The sequence below is a fragment of the Nelumbo nucifera genome, chromosome 8 (genome assembly GCF_055504915.1).
Source record: "Nelumbo nucifera cultivar China Antique chromosome 8, China Antique-T2T, whole genome shotgun sequence".
Taxonomy (NCBI): Eukaryota; Viridiplantae; Streptophyta; class Magnoliopsida; order Proteales; family Nelumbonaceae; genus Nelumbo; species Nelumbo nucifera.
The window spans coordinates 131,005-149,524 of NC_142656.1; the positions used below are offsets into that span (position 1 = coordinate 131,005).

Consider the following 18,520-nt stretch of genomic DNA (forward strand, 5'->3'; position numbering starts at 1 on the left):
AGGATCAAAGCATATTCATTTAAATACAGCATCGGCATAGCCCTTTTGTCGTCCCAAATTTTACTATGCTGCCATTTCAATGTTATTGACCCATGTGTTGCACAGGGCAAGGACCGAACATTTTCAAAACGAAGTGGCATGTTTCTCCATTGAAATCATAAATAGTTTATGCCTTTAGATGCCAACAAAAAATTTAACAAATGGTGGCTAAACCGAGTTGTGGTACTTAAGAACTTCCTTTGTATCCAAATGATATGCTTTGCAAATATCAGTAATAACACGTCTACTGACACCATAACCTGCACCTTGGCCAAGAAGTTTACCGAGCTCCTCACAGGGGTTCAGAACCTAATCAAGGAAAGAAATGAAATCTTAGAACATTCATAAAAGATTAATTGCCACGTAATGAAAAAGAGGAGACAAAACTTGCTTCTGTAATTAGGACTGGAAAACAATGTAAAACACCCAATGCTTTGATCATTACATCCACAACGATGGCTAACTATTCCTTTGCATATTTCATGTCTAAGCAAAAATAACTGCACTTCCAAGTCAGAAATAAAGTTGAGAGTTGATATCTAAACCATGGGCAGTCGGAAATAAAGTTGAGAGAAGCTAGATCTTCATATTCAATCTTATAGGATTTTTTTAGATGTCAAACCTTGAGATCAAACAAAAGCAAAGATGCCTAAAGAAGGCAACTAGGTAGACATTTCCAAACCTCAAGAAAGATAGTTCCAGCCACCCATAAGAACAAACTATTTAAGCTGGTTTTGCAAGTCAAGAAAACCCAAACAGATGGCTCTAAATATTCTACATGACATTATACCAAACATTGTTTACAAATATGCCAATAAAACATCAAAGAATGCCAACAACTTACAATTATCAACAGAAATGAAAGATGTGAACCCCCTCCATGAGTAGGTGTGTCAATGGTTTGGGTTCAGGCTGGATCTTATTACATGCGTTGGTTCTGGGTTTTATCAGGTCTAAGCCATAGAATGATGAGGGTGGTTCCAGACCCAGGACCACCAAATAACTGGAACTAATTGGGCATGAGAAAAAAAAGGTGGAAAAATCTGATTAAAAATCACGAAAATGTAAACATTTTGTGTACAGTTTGAAATACGTAGAAAAAAGTAGATTAACTGATTCTGTTCCTTCATAAATTTCAAGAATTGATATCAGATCTTAAACATGTGGATGCTACTAACAAGGACTGGAGTCGAAGCCAAATTCCTATTAGGTCTCAAATATGTGGACCTGAGATGGACCCCTTTATGGTTGGGTCCTATGTCTGTGGACCCAGGGGATGGCATGTCAGGTATCTGGGAATTGGGTACCAATTGCCGCCCTATCCATGAGACAAGGAGAAGAAGCTTACCAGAGAAGGAATGGATGAATCGTTGATTCCATGATCATCAGAGGCAATTTCTTTGCCATTCTCATTTGAAGCATCCAACTTCAATGCCTTTGAGAAGTCTGAGACCAGTAGAAGAAGCCTCTCACTTCCCTGGAAGTACCAACAATGATTAAACAAGTGGGAGGAGCCGGAAAATGACAGAAAAAATAACAGGCTATATTTTGTAACCAGGTGTTTAAAAATCACGAGTCTGGACCAAGAATGCCACCCAAAAGTATAAGATTAGCAGCATTTCCAATAAGTAAGCAACAGAAAACTGAACAACACATTCATAAAACAGAAATTCCTAACAGTATAGTAATTAGTAAGTAAACACAAATCAGGTAAATGAAAGAAAGGGCAGGGTTTTAAGTGGCCCTCTGGATGTCTAAGTTTTTTGATGGGTTATTTGTCTTAGAGATTTCAAGGACTTCAAGCATAATATTCTCTGTAATTGGCAGCAGGGTTTTAGAGGATAGCCCACCCCAATGTTCCTCCCAATCCACCGAAAAGAGAAACCAATCAAGTCTTGAGAACAATGGGTTAGATTGGAGATTAGACCAAGTGAAATTGTGGTGGAGAAGAGGCAAATCTTTGAGCTCAAAGAGTTGATGAAATTGTTAAACCTCCTCATGCTTGTAGTGATTCTTTGCCTCGGATTATTTGTCTCCTCAGTGAACCAAACTACATTATAGTCTCCACTAATACACCATTGTCCCTCCCATAATCCTCTAATGTCACTGAGTTCTTCCCCTTCTACTGTTGGTTAGCACCCATTCATACCCATCCTCTGCCTGTTGGAACTTCATAGAAATAGTGCATTTACCAGGTAGCTCTTCCACTCCTACCACTCTAATTTCCAGAGAGTGACTATTCCTCCTAAAGCCCCCCACGAAGGAATCCAAGCCCAACCTATCCCTCTTGCCTTCCACAAACTTCTAACCCATTTATTGTCAAATTCAGCCAACATTGATTCTTGCAACAAAACTATGTTAGGAAGTAAGTTAGGATTTTCTTTCTTAATCAAATCTTTTATTACCACTCTTTTTCTTGCACTCCCCAAACCTCTCACATTCCAGCTTAATATTTTCATTTACAATCAATAAGTTGCCCCTTTTCTTCCCCTTCTACTGCCCGCCTCTTCTTCTCTCCCCTCTTCCACTAAATTCCTTGTCACCTAGAATATACAACCTCAATCTCTCTACCTCAGTTAATTTTTTCTTTTTAGTTTTCCTTCCATCTTCAGGCTTCATCAAAGACACCTTCAACTCATTGGGATCCTTAAACATACAGCCTAGTTTCCCTACAAAGGCTGCTATTGAATCTTCCTCTTTCTCTCCTAAAACTCCTTTATCCCTCTCCCCCCTTTCTTCTAAACACCAAATATTTGTGGCTCTAATCTCTTCCCTTTGAACCTCTCCTGTTGAATTTTGTTCTTTCTCCAACTCACTCTTTTTTAAATCCTCAAGCAACTCACTGATAAGTTCCCAAATTCTCTCCCCTTCTTCCTTCCTCCTTCTTCCCTCTTCCCTCTCTCCTCTCTCTTTCTTCTCAGGTCTGAGGTCCGCCCAACCTCACCAACTCCTATTTCTGGCTCTTGGGCTCTTGGCTTAACAGATATGGATGCTGGAAGACCTGCTTCAGGCAAAGGACAGTTATTAGTATCAAAAACTGAAAACACCACAGTACCTAGGTTCGACTGGGAGGGCAAGAAGTTGTCTGCCATCTTTTCCTGCTCTATGCATGAGCTGAGCCTAATACCTAGGTTGTTTCCAGACTTAAGAAAGTTTCCATGTCATTTGATTTATCTTGATTCACTCCAGACCTCTTTTGTTTACCCCTTTCCGGTGTGCATCTGTTCAACCTTTGGCAATCATTGTTTAGACCTTTAATCATCTCTTGCCCTTGTTGTGAACATGGAACTTGGTTTCTTATCCCTTTAATCATTGTTTCTCCTTGGTACCGACAAGCTTCCTCCTCATCCCCTCATTCTATTTTGACTTCCTCATCCCCCATACTCTCCTCTTGTACACCTGCAACTTGTGGTTGGGATTGGAATGTCAGGCAGAAAAAAACTCATCAATAGCCTTGATCATTTTCACAAGCATACCTAGAGAGGGACACAACTAGGCAGCTTGGCTAATGAGCACCTAGCTCAACAAAGGACCCAAATGAACCATTTTTCATCTGACATGGAGTTGGAAGGGATGCTTGGAGTGGAAGCGAAACATTCGGGTTGAGAGAAGAATCATGAATTGTACTTCCTTTGCCTTGCACAAAAGGAAGACTATAGACCATCGGTTGGACGCCCAGAACTTTTGCATGTCCGAGAAAGAACTTTATCCCAAGGGTCAATGTTTGAGGTCGCTACCAGTCAAGTGATCTTCTTCCCTTACAACCTCCGTAGGGGCTTCAGAGATCGTTGGAACGGTTTCCTTAGGGTCAAAATCCTCCTCATCTTCCAAAAAATGTTTCTTAGTGTCACTTTCGTTCTCTTGAAACCTGCTGATCTTCCCAGACCAACACTACCCAAACTTAAGGTTTCGGTGTCATCCGAGTTGTACTCCTCACTAGTCGAAAAATCAACTTCCTCATCTTCGACAAACCTAGCAAAGTACTTTTCTTGGCTTCTTGGGTTGCAACAATCTGGTGAAAGCCCCATGTTCACTGCTTTAGGCATCCATCGAAGGGAGCTTTCCCGCCCTTGGACCTTGTATTGAGATAGAGGTCGAGCTGGGGATGAAGATAGACCCCACGAGCCAAGATTCTCCAAATTTGAAAGTAAGAGAAGAAGGAAATCACATTTATTATCTCTCAAACCCCTTCTGAAACCAAAGTCCCAGGTCAAACCAATTTTTGAAAATACACTAAACTTGGCAATAAGTTAATCCCTTAGGTTTGACAAGGAATAAAGTTCAAGATATTGCAATTTTAGGGATTTTGCCAAGTTCATCCCTTAGGTTTAACAAGGAATAAAGTTCAAGATATTGCAATTTTAGGGGTTTGTCTCCAAGCCAAAGGTCCTGCCAGAATAAAACCTTGTCTCCACACCCAACATCAAAGCGGATAAAGTTAAGAAAGGTAGGAAACGCCTTAAAAATTGCTTTCCAGGGAGAGTTTGAAGTTGTTGTAGGAGCTAGTTTTGCATCCTAGCCATTGTCTGTTATACCGTGAATTCTTCAAGTGACCTTGTACCACAGTCTCTCTTCCTCACAAGGAAATATCCATAGCCATTTACCTAGGAGAGTTGTATTTTCTTCATCAAACTCCCTAGGCCTAGTCCACCTAACTCCTAAGTTTTACAAACTTGTTCCCATTTAACCAAGTGGTCTTTCTTTTTCTCTCCTAGCTCCTAAATGGTCTTCCTTTTTTTTTTATAGGAAGTTTGGCTCACAGTTAAGCTCGAGCCGAGTCGAGCTCAAACGTACAAGCTTGTGAGCCAAGCCGAATTGAGCTCAAGTCTCAAGCTCGAATCGAGCTCGTGCCTAACATTATTTTGGTGAGACAAACTTTTGAATAGCTAGATATTCGGCTCAGCTCTGGTTCAAATCCACCCTTATTTCCAATTAGACCTTCGATCTTGGGGTAAAATTGGAAAGATGCATTTAATCTCTTGACTTAATAATGATGCTACACTAGATGTTGGACTGATTTATTTTCGAAGTGCCAACCAATGAGATCCTTTTGGGGTCAAAAATGATGCAGGGTCTTTGTGATTTAGCACTATTCTTGCAAGCAACTTAGGTCTAAGTATGTAGCACAAACAAGGAACTAATAGAGAAGGAAGAGAAGAAAAGAGATAGAAATAAGATGAAAACCCTAGGCAATCACACCCCCAACTTGGCAATCACACCAAATTTTGTGGAGAAACTTTCTTGTTCATTAACAAAAACTGTTCTCTAAATGAACCTTACAAGCTTAATAAGAAGAAGCTTCCAAAGGAAGAAACTTGCCCCCCCAAGTTAGCTTGCCCAACAAGCCACTTACAAAAAGAAGCTAGATTAGATTAAACCTACCCCAAACAATTACAAACATAAAGCCAAACAAAGGGAAAATACTAGACTAAGATCTGTTCCCAAACATAACCCACTAAACATGCAAAATTACAAAAATACCCTTGCTGTCCAAAAATGTAAGAAAACTAAATAAGTCCTATCAAGTGGCAAGATTAACCACACAAAGAGCATCTTAAGGTGGACTGAAGACTCTAGGGTCTTCCCAACTTGATGCACTGCTAACCCAGATCCCATGTGGGCCCCACATCTTTATAATGATGCCAAATGAGCACAGGAGCAGCTTTGCTTGGTTGTCTTTTGATATGCCTCAAGTTGATTTCTATCAAAAAACCTAGGGCCCGTTTGGCAAGTCTTTCTTAGAATATCTTGTAGCTTTGACAGTCAAAAGACACATTGAGCTTTTGACATAAGATTTGAGCAGCCCAAAGACCGTTTGGCAGACGCACGTCTTTCCGCGTCTTCCTGCGCGAGCATAAAACGTGAAAAGCTCCATTTGAAGCTTCCCGAAATCAGCCCAAAATGGGCTTTTCACGTCTTTTGGCGGCTAGATCTTCCGTGCGCCAAACAGAAATAGACTAAATTTCGGTCCACTTGGCTTGTAAGTAGCCGAAAGACCGTGTGGAAAGACGCACCAAATGCCCCCTAGTATGTTGAAGCAAATTTGGAAGATACTTTAGTGAGTGATCATTGCAATAGAATCAGCGTCTTTGTTAGACAGAGAATATCCCAAATACAGTCTCTTTGATGGAAACCTAAAACTGTCGGCAATGGATTTCAACTTGTTTTGAAATCGGTTTTGTAAAATGTATGCCAACCAATGAGATCCTTTTGGGGTCAAATATCCGGTATGTTGGAACAGATTGGGAAGAAACTTTAGTGAGTGACCATTGCAATAGGATAAGCCACTTTTTTAGACAAAGAGAAACATCCAAATTACACTCTCTTTAATGGAAACCTAAAACTGTTGCCAGTGGATTTCAACTTGTTTTGAAATTGGTTTTGTAAATTGTATCTACATTTATAAACAATTTATTTTGATAAAGAGATTGCAAATGGTTTTAATCCCAGGATCCTTTATGAGTAGAAGGTGTAGCCTTGCATTTGGCAGTTAGGCTCCATTTGGAAGGAGTACAAATACAAATATGTAGAGCGCAAAACCTTATATTTGTACTGTACATATTTGTATTTGTACTCCTTCCAAACTGAGCCTTAGGGAAGAGGCCATTTCCTATTGGCCATGTTATGATATTATTAGCTAAGAGATTTTATGCAAGTGTCTCCTTAGGCCGTAAATACCTGGTGAACATTAACTCAGCCCAAATTAATAGTCTTAGATTCATAGGGTGGCTAAGACTAAGTTTAAACCTAAAGTTTAATGGGCCAATTATAGGCCCAACACACTTGGGTGAATTCACTTGTATAGCCAAGCCGAGTTTGGACCATGTGTAGGTTGCACTTAAAGTGTGAACCACTCTTTATAATTAATTTGGAATGAGATCTTGTGGATCCCACACCACACGCACACCCTTTCTCACTGATCCTAATCCCTAATTAGAGGTTGCCTAATGCTGGTCAAGCTCTAATTAGAAATAGTTCTAGTTGGAGTCATAACTAACTAGTTTCACTAGTCAATGTCATAGCTGAATTAGAAACTTCAATTGGATTGTGACTTTCCTAATCAGATTAGGAGAGGATTTGAGCAAAGATTTGCTACACTCTAAGAGTTATATACCCTTGGGTCGACCAAAGCTTGCACCTTCTTGCATACTCTGTAGAGAGAAATTGAGAGAAAAATTCAGTACTAGTGAGAGAAAATCCAAGATATTAGGGTTTTATCTCACATTCTTGGACAACTTTCAGACCTGTTCTTGGTAAGATCAAGGCATCCATCGACCATCTGTTAGGCTTATCTCAGAGGCAATTCATTGCTGGGTACATAAGGGACAAGAGCAAACTTGGAGGTGCACCATCTTCATCTCCAACTTTGTAGCGGTGACACTGCATTTGGGTGTTCTGGCATGAACAACCACATGGACAATCTGCACTTTTGGACCGTCAAAACATCAAGTATGGGAATTTAGATTCATTTCTTTAGGTCTGAGAAATCTTGATGAAAATCTTGGAGGTTGATCCTACATTCTTGGATAAATTTTGGTTTGAAATACATAAACCGATGTGTTGGAATTATTTTCAGCATGTCATAGAGGGCTGTGTCAGCCAGTACTAAAACTTTTGCCAAACCCTCATATGCATAATCGTATACATATATTACAAAATTTAATCTGACTCAGATCATAACCTGATTGGATGAGATCAAATCCATGTCTGATCCAATTATTAAATGGATGTATGTTCTAAAATCTAAATCTTGTTCGGTTATGTAAGCAGATGATGGACTAGCAAGGCAAGAGGTGAATAGAGCCTCTTTGTAATCTTTTCTTTTCGTTGTTCTGGCTTTGGTTAGTTCCCTGAGGGTGGGATAAGAAAGTTTATCCCCCCCTCTGCATTGTACTTGGCTCTTTCTTCTAATAAAGTTCACTCGTTATTGATCAAAAGAAAATTCATCTGAATCCAAAATAGTTAAATAGGGTGTTAGATCAGGTTTCAGACTTTTGGACTTGATTAACAGGCCTAGGTTTGGGTGATCTAGCCCCCAATATTCATGTTTAGGGCTCTAGGGCTCAGATTTTCTTTTCCCTTCTATTAGGGTGGGAGGTAGTGATTAAAGATCTAAGACCATTTTTTAGCAAGGCTTTGTATCTTGTGTGTACTTTTACTTTTTTCCAATGAGTTTCTTTGTGATCAAATAAAGGATCAACAAACCTGCTGTTAAACATTTGTTTCTTGTTTGTATAAAAACATCAACAAGTGAATTAAGTTCTACAATATGACACTAGCCAGAAACATTAAGAATAAAATGTCATATCAGTATCGCACAACATATAAAGTCAAGCTTACTTGCAGCAGTAAAGAAGGCTATACGAAATACGAACCTTTAGAGCACGCCAATGAGAGTAGGAACGGAATAGGATCCAAAAGAACGGAATGTTAGGCAAGGGCAGAACCTGCATGAGATATGGCAAATGTGAGAAGAGGTACAGAAGAAGATCCAAAAGAATGGAATATTAGACAGTAATTCAACCAACATTTGATATAAATCAAGCATAATAATGAAGGATGTAAGACCAAAAAGAACAAAAAAACAAATTATAAAATCATCAATGGACCAATACTGTCTAATTTGAAAGAGAATGCAAATTAACCAAAAAAAAGAAAAAAAAAATGTAGACGGTACCCCAAACATCTATATATAAAGCAAAGCACCGAAGCCCTCAGACCAGAGAGCTTTCACATAACACACATGGTAACCTCTCCTTTCAGAAAAGAGTATCCATTCTAAGAGCGGTCTTATTGGGCACATGGTTAGCTCCACTCTCAAAAATGGAAAGGGCGGTTATCTTCAACCCCAATAAAAAGTACCTACTTCAAATGGTATGGATCCCATGTTAATAACAACCAACCTTTCTAATTTCATTTCCTAACTCAAATAAAAACTCACGTAAAGTCAACTCCCATTCTTTTAGGTAAGATGTGTTGTTAATTTCAAATTAAATATGACTTAATTTCTTAAATTAAAGAAGAAACCAAACTCATATTTATGCTAGTAATGGATCCCATACAAAATAATAGGTGTAGTTTCCCAATACTTGGTATGGGGTGATCATTACCTAGTACTAACTAAAAGAAAAGGTTAGTCAAACCAACATTAAATAATTCATAAACTTACAGTGAAGGCCATTGTGAATGGAAGCAATGAAACTGAACCATAGAAGTATTTTCTGTGAATAATTGTTCCCCTGAAAAGCAGATAATGGAGCACCCATTTTCAGTAAAATGTGCATCACCTCAATCACAACTTAAAGGTATCAGCAACTTTTTTTCTTCAAATTCATGATAGTCCATCATGGATAGAAGAATAAAAAGCAAGAGTTCTTACATATTTTACCAGTGGAAATCAGAACAAGAACTAATTTTCTGTAGTTTATAACTTCTAATACTTAATAACCATATTTCTACATCTCTTAGTACAATAAGTATAGGATGCCATTAAGAATTTACAGACAGAATTCACATGCAGAAAAATAGTTGTTTCAGTGGACATGATATTTTTTAAGGCCATGTTACAAAAATATCCAATTCTCTTCTAGCATCAGAACTAAAAGTCTATAGTTTGCTAACATTATCCCTCCACTTGGAAAATAGGGGAGGAAAAGATAAAAAAGGGAGAAGGAAGATTTCAGGCAGCGCCGAGAAGGAAATAAGAGCTAGTGATTGAAGAAAAATAGTTTTTGTTTGAGGAAAAAAGTTTTAACCCAGCCAAAACTAGTGTTCAAACTCTTTACAAGAAAGTCAATTTCCCCAAACACAAATCTGTATTTCCAAGGGGCTGAGTTGATTTTCTTACCCAGGAAATAACCGATAAGGAGTCTCCTTCTACTTCAGCTATCTAATTCCTAGTTGTACTGCTAGTTTAATTTCATGTAGAAGAGCCATTATCTCAGCCTTAACTGAGTCTCCAAATCCAATTGGTCCTGAGAACAAAGCCACTACAACTCCTTGATGGTTTCTAAAGATTCCCCCTATGCCAGCCCTCCCTAGATTGCCAAGGGAGCTCCCATCAAAGTTTAGCTTTAATTTATTTGACTCCAGAGGTTTCCATTCCATTCTCACAACTTCTTTATGTTTATCTGTCTATACCACTTCAGACCATTTCCATAACAAGTCATTTGTAGAGACATCTCTAAAAAGTTCCAATGTTTTTGCCCAATGTGCAACTCTTATTTTAATGGTTTCAATCATTCTTCATTTTACTTAATCTTCTAAAGATCCTTTGGTTTCTTTCTTACCAAATGGACCACACCACATCTGTTCTTGTTATCCTCCACAAACATTTTTCCCAACTGACTGAACATTTACTAAGTTGGCTTCGATGATCGTATTTACCAAGATATCTTTAATGTAGGATTTCTGTGTTTGTTTATCTTGATTCACATTTAATAAGATAGCGTCATAATGGGATTTTCAAATTTATCTTCAATTAGGACTTTCTTTTTAAAGAGATTTAATAAGATTTTAATAAGGAGTGCTCAATTAGATTAGGAAGCTTTCTCATAGAAGGCATAAGGGTGTAAAGAATTCTATATAAAGAGTAATTGGGCCAAAGCTAGAGGTAATTCTGTTGGTTTTTTCTTAATTATTTAGTGAAGAATTGTTCTTCCCGTTCTTTGGCCTTGATTCTTCTCTGAATGTGATTTGTTTCCAAATTGCGCCATTTGGTATTAAAGCATAAGTTTGATCCTTCTTTGGATTATGGCTCCTAAGAAGAAACAAGTGGCTCAAATCATGGAGTAAGAAGTCAACAACAAAACAAAAGAAGAGGTGGTAGAGTTGAGAAGACAAGTCAATGCACTTACTCAAGAGTTGAAATCGCTACATTCTCGTTCTAAAACATGAGACAACGACTTCGATGCAAGTGCCTCCACTCATTCCTTTTCATCATCATGGTAAGCAACTAAATTGGTTATAGTTGCGGGTGACTAAAGATAGTGGGAAATGGGTATCAAGATTGAGATCAGTGTTTTGAAAGCCCCAGGCACAAAAAAAGCACATAGGGCAATTTGCGCCCGAGGCATGCACCTTTTTGAAGCAAGGTGCAAAAATGCAAAAGAAAAAAGCTAAAAAATAAAAAAAAGAGTCAAAAAATTCAAGAAAATGCAAAAAAAATATAAAAATATATTAAACATAATACTAATAAAAATATAAACTTAAATTTTACAATAGATGTTTTAAAAACCTATTATCTAAAATTAAAATACACAAACATAACATGTAAAGCATATTCAAATGAAAATTTAAAAATAAAATCAAACATATAAAGCATTTTCAAGCATGTAAAACCCATAATCTCTTTTTTTCCTCAATTGCATTACTTCTAGTAGCAAAAGTGACCGAAAACATATTGCATTCCTGATTCTACGAGCGTCCTTTGTACCATACCCCTCAAGGCAAGCCCAAACAAGTCTATGTTAGGGTCTTAAATTCTTAATTCTCACATAAAAATAATAATTTTATAACCTTAAATGCCTTTTAAGAAGATATTTTATAAAAATGAATGAATAAACAACATTACGAAACCAGCTTCCTATTTGCTAATGTCATTCATTCATTTTAATAAAATGTCTTCTTGAAAGGCAATTAATGTTATAAAATCATTACTTTTATGTGAAAATTAAGAATTTAAGACCCTAACATGGACTTGTTTGGGCTTGCTTCGAGGGGCGTGGTCAGGGATCCGGGGGTGGAACCCTCGGCCTAGCTGATAGGTTCAAAAAAAGCAAAAACGCGTAAAATTTTAAAAAGGTGCACGCCTGGGCTGAGGCACAGGGCGCACCAAGCACACGTCTAGGTGCACCAAGCGTGTGCTTCTTGAAAGAGTTGTGCCTAGGACCTAGGTAATGCGCCTTGCCTGTGTGCCTAGGTGCGCCTGAGGTGTGCCTTTTAAATCATTGATTGAGATCCCAGATTTCCACGGAGGTATGACTCTAGAAGAATTCATGGACTAGCTCTCCGTGGTTGAAGAAGTCCTTGAATTCAAGGAAGTTCCAAAAAACAAGATTGTGCCCTTAATAACCACTCCTATGATGACAAGACCTTAGAAAGTGAATTGGTGTATGGTGATGTAGGTGAAGCCTTAATGATGTAGCGATCATTCTTAAGAATGATTCGTGCCTTGGTGTTATGAATGATTGATGCATCATTAAGGCTTCACATACATCACCATACACCAATTTACCTTCTAAGGTCTCATCATCATAAGAATCAAACACAGGTGGGGCTGAAAAGTCATGTGCTTCTCTTAGGGGTTCCCCCTCATTTTCTACAAACAACACTCCATTTTTTTATCATTCTTTGCACATTCAATAGATTTATGGCCCAATTCACCACACTTGTAGCATTTCAACCCAAATGAGCCAACTTGATTTTGTTTTGGTCCATTAACTAGGGCCCGACCCAATGGGTTAGACCTATTGTTTTGCCTTTCTATGGTTAAAGCATGTTGATGAGCCATAAAGATGTCATAACAATCAAATAAATCTCATACATCCTGAATATTTGGTCTCAAGCCACTAATTGGTCATCGGTTTTAGTTAACCCGTTTCAGGCCATTAACAAGTGAAACTTTCTTGTATACTCACATGTATCAATCCCTTGCTTTAGATATTGCAATTCTTGGTAAAGTAAATGAGTATAGTTATGGGGTAGAAATTCTAACCTCATCTTTGCCTTGAGTTTCTCCCATGTTCTAATCTTTTACTTGCCTCTTTTGTGTTGCATAACCTTCAATTGATACCACCATGCTGTTGCACGCCCCCTAAACTGAGTAGTTATGAAGGGCACAATCTTGTTTTCAGGAACTTCCTTAAATTTAAGGACTCCAATTACCATGAAGAGCCAGTCCATGAATTCTTCTGGAATCATACCTCCATGGAATTCTGGGATCTCAATCTCGAAACCGGTTTTCCATTGTTTCTGGTCACCACCCACAACAACAGCCAATCTAGTTGCTTTCTTTGATAATGAAAAGTAACGAGTGGAGGCACTTGCATCGAAGTTGTTGTTCCCTATTTTGGAACGAGAATGTAGCAATCTCAACTCTTGAGCAAGTGCATCGACTTGTCTTCTCGACTCCACCACCTCTTCTTATGTTTTGCTATTGAGTTCCTGCTCTATAATGTGAGTCACTTGTTTCTTCTTAGGAGCCATAATTCAAAGAATGATCAAACTTGTGCTCTAATACAAATTGGCATAGTTTGGAAACAAATCACGTTCAAAGAAGCTTCAAAGAAAATAACTAAAGCCGAAAAATAAGAAGAACAATTCTTCATTGAATAATTAAGAGAAAATCAACAGAACTACCTCTAGCTTTGGCCTAACTACTCTTTATATAGAATTCTTTACAACCTTATGCCTCCTACAAGAAAATTTCCTAATCTAATTGAATACTCCTTATAAGAATCCTACTAAATCTCTTTAAAAAGAAAATCCTAATTGAAGATAAATTCGAGAATCCCGTTATGTTGCTATCTTAGTAAATGCGAATCAGGATAAATAAACAAAGAAATCCTACGATAAAGCTATCTTGGTAAATATGGACTAAGATAGATAAGATAGATCATTGAAAGCCAACTTCGCAAATGCTTACTCAATTGGGCCAAATCCTGTACTGCATCACATCTTCCCCTTTTTTTCTGTTGCCTTAAGAAGTTGGAGTCAAACAAACTAACCACATCTTATGGGGGAACTCATCTACAACCAAAGGTAACAAAAGTAGTCCCAAATGCAAGTCAACAAAGAGCAAAGGATTAGTAAATGAGAAAGGGTCTCACCACTAGCCTTACAAAAGAAACACATGAGGAAAGAGGCAAGTAACCGGCCTTCTTTTCTGTAGCACATCACAGGTGTTAGTCTTTCCAAGGAACATCTCCCAACAAAGAGCCTGCACATTAGGAGGGATTGGTTTGCAACAAATAAGAGACCATCAGCTGAGGAGTGCCAAATTCTGCTATCCAAAAGATTGTGGTCCAACAAACTTTTTCCAACAAAGAGATTAGAAGACTAAGGGATTCACATCCAAAATCCCTCAACGCCCTTCTGAACCCAAAGTCCTAGTTTAACCCATATTCTAAGGGCAAGCCAAAACTTGAAATAGGTTCAGGCTTATGATTTGATAACAAGTAGAGTGTTAGGAATTGCAACTTAAGTGGTAGGTCCCCAAGCCAGAGGTCTTCCCAGGATAAGACTCTATTCCCACAACCCACATCAAAATGAATGTAGTTTAAAAAGGTAGGCAATACCTCAAAGATTGCTTTCCAAGGGTAGTTTGAAGTAGTACGAAGGGATAGTTTGCATCCCAGTCATTGTCCACTACACCATTAATGCTTTTAACAACTGTGTGCCACAATCTATCTCCTTCTAAGGGGAATCTCTAAAGCCATTTTCCTAGAAGAGCTATATTTTTCTCAATCAAATTTCCAATACCTAATCCTCCTTGCTCCTTTGATTTACACACCAGTTCCCATTTTACAAAATGGTCTTCCTTTTCATCCCCTAGCTCCCACAAGAAGTCTCCTATCGATTTTTCTAACAGTTTGGCTACTTTTGTCAGGATCCTAAAGGTGGGCAAGTAGTAAGTGGGTGAATTGGCTAGGATGGATTTGATCAAAGTGATTCTTCCTCCCAAAGAGATATAGCTTCTCTTCCACAAAGATAACTTTTTTTGCAAATCTTTCCACTACTTCCAAACCAATATTGCACATATTTCTAAGGACATTATGTAAATCAAGAGTACATGTCTTTTTCAGATATGGATAATAACATGTGTGCTCATATTGGGTTTTAAGAGAAGTGATGGACATATATTTACTGAATTCAATAATGGCATCTTTGTTCCACAATCTGTTTTTCTTTAACCAGCAACAGAAGTATAGGATTAATATATAAATATGGATCTATGGTAATTATAAAGCCCTAAGAGTCAACACTCAAAAGACTCCTGAGAAGTCATGTACTAGATAATTGGGTAATCTGAGAACCCAACCAAATAAAGGGTACACTCTGGAAACCAAATATCTCTCTTCTTCCATCCAAATGCCTGGAATTCCAAAATTTCAGTATGCTAGAAAATAGCATTTCATCATTTAGGATTTACTGTTATTAACCTTGCAAGGTGTGATTACCTCTAAAAGGAAAAGGAAGTAAAGAAAATATGACAAAGCTTCATGCCACAACCATAATTATGAAGAAATACTTCAAAAAATAGTCTTGGAACATATAAATTTCCAGTAACATAAAAACAGATTACCTCAAAGCAGTATGTCGCAATCGTCGGCGTACTAGTCTTGAATTTAAGCTGCAAATATTTTGGGAAGTTTCGTAATCAATATTAAATGGTTGAAGATATAAATATGAAAATAAAAAGGGATAGAGTAAAGGCCATTAAATTCAATTAATAAAACATTAGAAATTGGGTTAAGATATGAACAACTTTCTCGGGTAAGAAACGAAATGGACTTGAACTTGTCAAGTTCTTCTAACTTCATATGGTACACATCATTGACCTCCACCAAGTCGATCTTCTACAACCCTAAAGATTTTGATAACCCCAAAAAAGAAATACCTGATTAACCACTCAACCAAGTATCAGGTTTCAAACATCGTGTTGGCATAAAAATCTGATGGGATTCTCATATAATTCACTCAATTGGATAATTGAGCTTTCATTAATCTGGGTACAATCTCAGGATATCATATAGATGGACCCTTAATCTCCACAAAGAGCAGAGAAAATCCTTTGACTTTTACTTGATAAAGCAAACCAAAGATCAAACTTTCAACATTGCAAATCCTTTTAGGCCCCATTCCTTTTTCAGGTAAGAGGGGGCAGAGGGAGTTGGTCAATGGGAAAGTGGTTCCCATTGACCAACAATCCCATGTTCTTTTTTCGGTAAATCTGGGTCCCATGGTAAAATGACTTTTTTTTATGAATTACTGTGAAATTTCATTAAAATTTTAAAATTAAGCAAAGTACATTAGAATGGAGAAGAGATAAACTCTCTTAGCTCTCCCCAAAAGGCTGATTACACAATAGCCCAAAACAAAAGATCCCTCCCCACCCCTGTTTTGCAAGTGCATCTGCAAAGGAATTAGCACTCCTTTTAACCCATTGCAATCTTATTTCTATATTTTGCATCAGCCACTTAAACTTCTTCTTATCATTAAGATAGCACCATAAGACAGCTTCCTCAAAAACTGCCATCATCTCAGATCTAAGTGAGTCCCCTACACCAATTGGGCCCAAAAACATGGCTGAAATTTTGCCCTCTTCATCCCTGGGTACTCCTCTAATGCCCAAGGGACCAGGATTTCCTTCATTACTGCATCAAAGTTCAATTTGAGAAAGCCACAACGAGGAGGAGACCAAATGGAAAGTTTCACAGCCTTAGTAGGACCTGAAGCAGCCACCTCCTTCTAGCTTATTAATATATCAGCCGGTGGAATGTCTTCAAATAATGGCATGAACTTTACCCATGCCCAACTCTAAATGTAATGGTTTCAATAATTTCAACACAGCTTCTTTCCTTATCTCCAAAATTTTTCAAATTCCTCTCCTCCCACACTGTCCAACACACAGCAGATCTTGTGCATCACCAAAGCATTCTCCCCCTCTTCTTTGGCCAAGTAGCAGATGTAGAAGCAAATAGGCTTTGTACACTTGGCAAGGGAATCCACCTGCTAATTCAAAATTCTTGAGTCCCCTTCTTAACCCCAGATCCTAATCAAATCCTATCCTAGAGTAGGAAGGAAGAAGGAAAGAAGAAATTGGCTTTTCATTGAAGTTTGGAAGTGCAATCAATGCAAGATATTATTCTTTTAGAGTCTTGTTCCCTATCCAAACATGTTCCCAAAACTTTATCTGGGTACCAGAACATAAATCATTCCTGACAACCAGTGGGAAAGAAGGCAAGACAGCATTGATGGCCTTCCATAAGATGTTCTTGTAGCCCTAGCTGAAATTTCAATGTCCCAACCATTAGCCGCAACTCCCAGTATACTTTTAATCGCCTTCACCCACAATTTATCCCTATCTATGGGCAACTTCCACTGTTAGAGAATTATGCCCTTAGCTCCAATCAGATTGATGGATCTTTTGACATTTATTGTAAATGAATAAAGTACATAATTGATTCATGTCATTGTAGTGTGTTTCTGTGTAATACCCTTAAACTGGACACTTATGAGACTTGTGTTAGTTTAGAATCTTCACAGCCATTGGATAGATCTGGAGAGATTTATCCTGACAAGGCTGACACTGATGTACTGCCAAGTTGGTTGGGGTGGCTTGTCTCAACTACCAGGGTGAGACTTGAGGTACATGCAGTGTGGGTTTTCTTGATACCCTGAACCAGACCAAATTCCAGTATTACCCTGGACCTTAGAGATAAATGGGCAAAACTGGAATGTTACACTTGGCCCCTAGACTCGATTATGGTACTGCACTAGGTGTCGGATCGGGCTATCTTTGATATGCCAATAAGTGAGATCCTTAGAGGGGGTCAAAACCTGGGTATGTTGGGCCAGTCCGAGAATTCACCTGAGTGGGTGATCATAGTGACGGGATCAGCCCCTTTGTCGGACAAAGTGAATGATCGGGGAATGCACTCTCTGATGGAAACCTAAACTGCCAGCAGTTGATTTCAAACGTTGAAATTTGTTTTTGCAAAATATATTTATATAGAGATATACATACATACATATATATATATTATGGTTTCAAAATGTTTGCAAAAGGTTTTAATTCCCGGGATCCATGTGAGTAGAGAGTGCAACACTGTTCCTTACAACCGAGGGAGATGTCTTCTCTTGTCGGGTAGTGTTTGATCATTATGGGCTGAGAGCTTAAGTGTAAGACCATTGAGGGTAATACCTAATGGGCTAATCTTGCATCTACCCACAGTTCTTGGGTTTTCATTTGGTAAGAGTACATCTAATCAAAGTCACTCTACCACCTAACGAGAAATAATTCTTCTTCCAAGAGGCCAATCTTTTCTCAACTCTCTCAATCAATGGATTCTAAAAATCACTACTCCTTGGATTACCCCCCAAAGGTAGACCTAAGCAATTCATTGGCCATTGAGACACCTTACAACCCAAAATAATTGCACTCTCCTCCATCTCCCCTTCTACCAAATTGATACCCACTACACAACTCTTGTCAAAATTAATCTCTAAATTTAGCATTCTCTCAAAAAGCGACACCACCAATTTCATATTTTTAATCCACCCCCTCTCACCTCCTTCACAAAATAGAATAGTATCATCTGCACATTGCAATTGGGTTATTGGTAAACCATCTCTACAAATTCACCATCCTCTCACCAAATTTCTAGAGACTTCTCTATTCCTAGAAATTAATCTCCCAAAAACTTCTAGAACTAGGATAAAAAGAAATGGAGAAAGGGGGTCCCCTTGCCTAATTTCT

The 18,520-nt window shown here is 38.2% G+C and overlaps 1 protein-coding gene across 5 annotated transcripts in view; it reads right to left on the bottom strand.

Annotated features, from left to right (window-relative positions):
* Window positions 1-18,520, bottom strand: part of LOC104590427 (K+-H+ exchange-like protein) — a 51,671-nt gene continuing 33,151 nt past the window's right edge. Inside the window, exons 4-9 of one of the 5 annotated variants that reach the window (XR_016079523.1) lie at window positions 15,344-15,391; window positions 13,869-13,978; window positions 9,209-9,278; window positions 8,415-8,486; window positions 1,388-1,516; window positions 1-348 (exon numbers count right to left, since the gene is read on the bottom strand). Coding sequence is in view for 4 of the 5 variants with exons in the window: in XM_010249094.3 (XP_010247396.1) it covers window positions 208-348; window positions 1,388-1,516; window positions 8,415-8,486; window positions 9,209-9,278; window positions 15,344-15,391 (460 nt within the window). In the remaining variant the exon portion in view is untranslated. The remainder of the gene's footprint in view (window positions 349-1,387; window positions 1,517-8,414; window positions 8,487-9,208; window positions 9,279-13,868; window positions 13,979-15,343; window positions 15,392-18,520) is intronic. The other 4 variants (XM_010249094.3, XM_010249097.3, XM_088893293.1 and 1 more) reach the window with 4 other exon arrangements.